Below are 7,060 nucleotides of genomic sequence, written 5' to 3'. Positions count from 1 at the left end.
CAATCAGAATATAGCTTATAAAAAAATAAATCTATTTTCAATAAAATTAAAAAAATAAGCTACAGAAGCGAAAGGAAGAAAGCATTGAAGGACAGGTATTTGTGAAGACAATCTGATCTAAGAAAAATATTCATGCAAAAGCAAATGCAATAATATAAAAGTGTATGTTGTTTGCTGGTAATATCAGAAAATTGGGCCTAAATCCTTAAGGAATCCTAATAATACACAAACTTCTTTCATTTACTTTCTAATCCATTGGAATCCAGTTGCTAGATGGAGAACTTGGTGGGCACAGAAGGCTTCTACTGAGCTTATTGACTATTTTCACAATTTTTCTCATCCTTTCTGTGGAACCAAGAGTTGAACTACAGCTCCATGGAGAACTACACACAAAACTACAGCAAAGCAAGCCAGAGCCCTTGAAGACAGGCCCGCGGGACACACCCTTTCCCTGCGGAGTCCCTCCTCCAGCCGGCGCTGTGCTGGGGTGGGTGTGGCTTGCAGCTGACGTCACTGCCGTGCGCCGACTGGCGGCCGATTCAAACCGACCGCTCTAGGCTCTTGGGTCGGTTCCGTGTCAAGCTGCCCCGCGATCCCGGAAGCCGGGGCTTAGGGAAGTGCGACGGGCCGCGAAGATGGCCTCCACCACAGTCCTGAGGCGGATAAAGCGCAGGGCGCCGCGCGCCTTCCTCAAGCGCATCTTGAAGCAGAAGAAGCCAGGGCTCCATCTGGAGACGCGCTGCGACCTCCTGGTAAGTCCCGCTCTCCCCGCCCGTAGGCCCACAGCCGTGACCTGCAGCACCCTAACCTCGTCCGGACTCCCAGCGCCCCTGCACCGGGGAACACGGAACACCCGGAGCTCTTTAAAGACCCCAGCGGAAAGCCCCGCCCCTTGCTGCTTCCCGAGCCGGGTACGGAAGGTAAACCGGCTACAAACAGATTTGGCCTCCTGCCTCCTCTAGCTCGTGTACGTTGTTACCGAACACCGTGTTCTGTGGTCGCTGCACCAGGACCCTTACTAAAAACCAGTGATTCAGAAGTGATCATCTAGCTGTAATGTCAGCTTACTAAAACGTTGAAGATTGTCATTTCTCAGACTCATGTTTACCCGAAATATAATGCTTTCTACCTATTGGCCCCAGTCAAACAACTCCACGTTTCTTCCTGGAAGTAAATTCAGTTTGTGTTCTGTTTTGCCTGCTGGTTTGTTTGTTTGTTTGTGGGTGTCGTTGTTTTGCTTTTGTTTTATTTGGTTTGGTTTTTCAAGATAGGGTTTGTGTAGCCTGGCTGCCCTGGAACTCGCTGTGTAGATCAGGCTGGCTTAGAACTCACAAAGATCTGTCTGCCTCTGCCAGCAGCACTACTACTCTAAATATTAAAGATTTTTCTTTGTTCTTGACACAGGGTTTCTCCGTAACTGCACTGGCAGTTCTAGAATTCAGTCTGTAGACACCCCCAACTCCCTCTGCCTCCCAAGTGCTAGCTGGGATTAGGGTACTCACCACCAGACTACCTGAAACACATTTCATCTACAGAAGGAATATTATGTCCCTAGGTTGAGCCAGAGGAGCACTTCCTTTTCCTCTGTTCTGAAAGTGTGTGTCTCTTCCAGATGAAAGTAAAGAACTGGAATTATGTTTTCCTGTCTTCCCATCCGTTAGCTTCTTGCAGGGTTTCTATTTTCTTTTCTTTGCAAGGGGAAGGGGTTCACTATATATGCTGGCTGGCCTGGAACTCATTTTGTAGACCAGGCTGGCCTTGAACACCCAGAGATCATCCTGACTTTGCCTCTTGGTGCTGGTATTAAAGCTGTGGCCCATCCTCCGGTTAAGATGTATTTAAAGGTTGTTTTTACTTCTGTGTGCCTGTGAGTGAATGGCGTGTGTGTGTGTGTGTGTGCTTGTGACTTGATTTAAGGGCAGTTGTGACTGTCTGACAATGGATGCTGAGAACTTGGCTCCTCCAGAAGAGCAGCAAATGCTCTTAACCCCTGAGCCATTTCCAAATACTGGGTTTCTTGACTATTACAGAATTATCTACTTTTTTTCTCTCAGTTTGTTTTCAATCTCTAGAGTCAAATTATAGTCCCTTGCCCCTGGGGCGGGGCAGATAATGCCTCTTCTGTCTGTTGTTCTTTTCCTTTCTCATACTCTAGGAGAAATTTATGTACCTTTGCTGTTTTTTTCCCCATCCCCACGAATCCTTGGTGATGGCTGAGATTGTATAAGTGAGCTGGGGTCCCTCGGAATATACTTTTGATAGTTTATTCTGTTTTTCTTGGAGCCCAATAGAGAACCAAACCTACCTGAATATCCAGGAGGCCACTGGCTGATTCAAGGGATTGTCGGGTCTCTCTCAAGTGGCTAGTTTTCATTTTCTGTCCTGGAGTGACCTATGGCTCCATGGCCTCTGGTGGAATGCTCTAGGTGTCAGAAAAAGAGGCAGAGCTAGAGCACAGCGCTCTGTGGTGGTGGAAGAGAAGGGAAGCTCCTTCCGCCAAGTTGCTGCTCCCAGGTGTTTTCATCTTCTTGTTAAACAGTTCCTGCTCAGGCTTTTGTTCATTGGTGTTTCTGTGTTTACAGCTTTCTGCTTTCCATTAACTTCATCATTGTACCCAATAGAGTATTCCACACTATTCCTAAAGTCTGCACCATTTAAAGCAGTGCATTTTGTTCTTTTGTATGAATGCCATACCAGTTAGTTGTTGAGATAGATGTTGATATTATTCTCAGTGTTTCAGATTCTGATGTCTCGCAGTGTAGTATATGCAGCCTCATACGATGATTGTTCCATTAGTCTGTGTCTTAGTCAGGGTTTCTATTCCTGCACAAACATCATGACCAAGAAGCAAGTTGGGGAGGAAAGGGTTTATTCAGCTTACACTTCCACATTGCTGTTCATCACCAAAGGAACTCAGGACTGGAACTCAAGCAGGTCAGGAAGCAGGAGCTGATGCAGAGGCCATGGAGGGATGTTACTTACTGGCTTGCTTCTTCCCCTGGCTTGCTCAGCCTGCTTTCTTATAGAACCCAGGTCTACCAGCCCAGGGATGGCTCCACCCACAATGGGCTGGGCCCTCCCCCCTTGATCACTAGTTGAGAAAATGCCTTACAGCTGGATCTCATGGAGGCATTTCCTCAACTGAGGCTCCTTTCTCTATGATGACTCCAGTTTGTGTCAAGTTGACACAAAACCAGCCAGTACAGTGTGGGAATTGGAATCAGGAGCCTTTGTCTTCTTTGATTCACACAATGCCATGAAGCTTCTGAGTTACTATTGTTTGGAGTACTTGGTAACTGATATAAATGATAAAAGAAAGAAAATTGTGTAAGATACCTTTAAAGGGTTGTGAATAGTGCCTTCACACACCCGGAAGAAGCTGTGGGTTAGAAAGCTGTGAGTAATAAATTTGTATTAAAAGATTTATATATTACCTAACACTACATGTGCTTTGCTTTTAAAGATCCATTTGAATTGCCTGCTCTTTGTTCAGCGATTGGCCGAAGAGTCCAGGACGAATGCTTGTGAAAGTAAATCTGGAGTTATCAAAAAGGATCATGTATTGGCTGCAGCTAAGGTAAATAATAAATGTTCTTAATAAGCAAGAGTTAGCTTTAAAAATACTGCTATGGCCATCATCTTTGTCTGATTTAAAAATTTTTTTTTTTTTTCAAAATTTCTGTAGGTTAGCATAGTGTTAGAAAAGTTAGGAAAGACTGTGAGGTGCACCAGCAAGGAAGGCTGTTGAATTTTGTTAAACTACACAACATACTTACAGCATTGTATAAACTGTTTAAGCACATGATATTTTCTTTTATTGTACCCATGCCCTGGCAATTTTTATGAGGCTCCTAAACACTCTCCAGTGGCAAACACTGCAACTGTTAAAGTCCAAATGAGGACTTTTCTGAAAGCAATGCATTGATGAAGAAGAGTATATATGAGGGTTGTCAATTTAGACTGGTGTTTTTTCTGAATATATAACACACTTAGCATTTTCTAAAATTTTTATTGCCTTTATTGTGTGCCTGCATGCACATGTGTGTGTGTGTGTGTTTGTGTGTACACACGTGTACTGCACGTGTGTGTGTGTGTGTGTGTGTGTGTGTGTGTGTGTGTGTGTGCGCGCGCGTGTACATGTATACACCTGTCACTGTCATGCATACCTGTAGAGGTCAGGGCAACTTTGGGCAGTTGGTCCTCTCTACAACGTGGGCGCAGACACAGCACATCAGACTTAGCCATTAGTGTCTCTACTTGCTAAGCCGGCACGTGGGACCCGAGGTCTGTTTCATTTTCAAACTGTAGTAGCCACATTCTTTTAAATGTTTATTTGTGTAGTTTTGAAGCTAACTCATGGCCTCATCCTTCCAGGATTTTTACAAATAAATATTTCTCTTTGTCTTATTTCTGTAACATTTTCTGTTTTGAAACTGTAAGCGAAGCAAGTTATTCAACATGAGATGATGAACTGTTGAAATCCCAGCATAACTGTGAAAGGTTTGTGCTGTGATGGATTCATGCTGCTTGACACCTACCTCATCAACTTCATTGTTGGTTTGAGTTTGAAAACATTGTTTCTAATACTCCAGGCTGTTAAGTTGTTGGCATGATACCCAAAATCTGTTTTTAAATCAGTCGTTTTGGTACTTCGGATTATATTGCCAAGGTTTATGAGTGAAAGTGACTCTAAAGCCAGGTTTGGTAATCTAGGGCTGTTTCTCGTTTATCGAGAGAGGTAAACTGTTAGAGAAATGTACAACAGTTACTTTGCATGCCAGTGATTCTGACTTGTCTTCCATAGCTGTAATCTGCATCTTCATTTCCTCCCTTACAGGTAATTCTGAAGAAGAGCAGAGGTTAGGTGTCGACAGGTGCTTAAAAATTATGTGATGTGTTAATTTACGTCATAACAGATCATTAAAACACTTTGTATATATCAGTTTATATTGTGGATTATTAAAACATTGTGTGTACGGTTTTTTTATTTTAAGGAATTATGCTTTATTCATTAATGGAATCTGAGTTTCTTTTGTGATGCTGTGTTGCACAGTGTATCAAAAATGAAATAATTCGATATTGAATAATTTGAAGAGACATGTACTCCTTAAACTGAAATTTATGTCTTTGAATTTAGCCAGAATTATGCAATGAGTTTAATTTCTGAGAAAGTAACATACAGTAAAATCTGGGTACATTTGAAATATGTTAATTTTGGATGCATTCACAAAGCACTGGTTTGGTGTTACACACGTAGTTACAGTAAAATTTCTTAACTAGAAGATTAAGCATCAGCTAAAATTTTTGCAAACTTGTTTCTGTCTGTGAAGCACAAGTAAGAAGCCATGAATCAAACTGATGTGTTTCTTTAGTCACAGGATTTAGTAGCTAAGGCATTTTCCCATGGCAGTCTTTTGGAAGCTATTGCATATTACTCAGTTTTCACTTTTAAATTTTTGTTGAGTTAACTTAGATAGGGTATGCAGTCACAAAGCTATAGAAACCTCCATTCTACAGTAAACACCCAGGTTCCTCGGTGCTTATATAGAACATATAGTGTGAATATCAGAAGCAAGAATTTGGTAATTGGAACAGTATATATGTAGCTCTGTGCTATCTTATCATGTGTGCAGACTCACGAAATTATATAGGACCAATGTAGAACTCTCCCAGCACCACAGAGAGCCTGCTGATTCTGTCGTACACTCATGCCCTCTGCCAGACTACCTCTCTACCCAGCTGTCCTCCAGCGTTAGTCTCCAGCATAGAAGCACGTGAGAAATAGATACTGGAGATGCTTTTCACTTAGTGTGATGCCCGTGTGTTCTGTCCCGTCCTTGCGTGCTCACTGCTGAGTGATGTGGACGCACCATAGTTGGTATAGCTGTCTGCTTACTGAAGAACTTTGCTTTGTCCAGTTTGGGGGTTACTATAAATAAAATTTCTACGAATTTAAAACACTGTTTTAAAATGTGTATAAGGTGTCATTTTTTTCTAGAAAAAAAAAAAATGCCTAGAAGTTTGCTTGATGGGTCAAATGGCAAGTATATGCTTAACCTTTAAAAACTGACCAAACAGAAACTAAATACCTAGACTATGGTAGAGTGATTGTATCCACTTTAAATTTTATTTTATTATTTTATTTTAGTTTTTAAAAGATTTATTTATTTATTACATATAAGTATGCTGTAGCTGTCTTCAGACACACAGAAGAGGGCATCAGATCCCATTACAAATGGTTGTGAGCCATGATGTGGTTGCTGGGATTTGAACTCAGAACCTCTGGAAGAGCAGTCAGTGATCTTGACCACTGAGCCATCTCTCCAGCCCATATCTATTTTTTTTGGAAGATAATTTTGTAATTATATTTATGTGCAGAAAACTTAGTGCACATTTAACCTTGTTTAGTGGCGAGTTCTTTAGCCTTTGCCTTTTCCAGCTTGGCAATGTGAGCCACAGATTGAGGACTCAGAAGGTTGCCCCCCAGTGGGGAGATCCATATCCACTTTTACTAACAGTATATGAAAGGAATTTTATTTGCTTTCTAGTAAACAATTTTTTGTTATTTTGATTTTTTGACAGGATTATGTAGGTTTAATTTACACACATTGCACAGTGGCTTTTGTCTGTGCTGGGGTTCCTATTACAAATTGCCATATACCAGGAAGCTTATAAACAAGTTTATTTGTGTCAGTTATGGTGGTGAAAGTCCAAAGGTCAGAGTACTCACATAGTCTGATCTCACAGAATTCATAAGTGAGTTCTGATGACTTTTATATTACATTATTCAGCTTCAGCTTACAAAGATTTAGGAAATACACATTATATGGGGGAAAGACTGTAGTAATTTTGAAGGATTTTTAAATGTAATTTTAAAGATGTAATCTACAGATAAATACTTTAAAAATTAAAAATAAGAAATAGCTGCATTCTAATGGCATATATTACAGTTTTATTTAAAAATAAGTGTATGCAGTGGCTGAGATGGCTTAGCAGCTAAAGACAGATGTGCCATGCTAGCCTTATGCTTTAAGTTTGGTACCCAGAAGCCATGTTACAC

The 7,060-nt window shown here is 41.2% G+C and overlaps 1 protein-coding gene across 1 annotated transcript; it reads left to right on the top strand.

Annotated features, from left to right (window-relative positions):
- The first annotated feature begins 623 nt into the window (after positions 1-623).
- CENPW (centromere protein W) lies at positions 624-4,942 on the top strand. The gene is made up of 3 exons (XM_080929656.1): positions 624-752; positions 3,464-3,577; positions 4,838-4,942. The coding sequence occupies exons 1-3, from the start codon at positions 636-638 to the stop codon at positions 4,862-4,864; spliced, it is 258 nt and encodes an 85-aa protein (XP_080785782.1). The 5' UTR covers positions 624-635; the 3' UTR covers positions 4,865-4,942.
- The last annotated feature ends 2,118 nt before the right edge of the window (positions 4,943-7,060 follow it).

This window comes from Micromys minutus, assembly GCF_963924665.1.
Source record: "Micromys minutus genome assembly, chromosome: 15".
In the NCBI taxonomy this organism is placed as follows: Eukaryota; Metazoa; Chordata; class Mammalia; order Rodentia; family Muridae; genus Micromys; species Micromys minutus.
Note: the sequence above shows the minus strand (reverse complement) of the source record. Positions and strands in the feature narration are given on the sequence as shown.

Coding starts and splice junctions, on each gene's coding strand:
- CENPW (XM_080929656.1), top strand. CDS start 636: ATGGCCTCCACCACAGTCCTGAGGCGGATAAAGCGCAGGGCGCCGCGC. Junction 753..3,463: donor AGACGCGCTGCGACCTCCTG/GTAAGTCCCGCT, acceptor TTGCTTTTAAAG/ATCCATTTGAATTGCCTGCT. Junction 3,578..4,837: donor ATGTATTGGCTGCAGCTAAG/GTAAATAATAAA, acceptor CCTCCCTTACAG/GTAATTCTGAAGAAGAGCAG.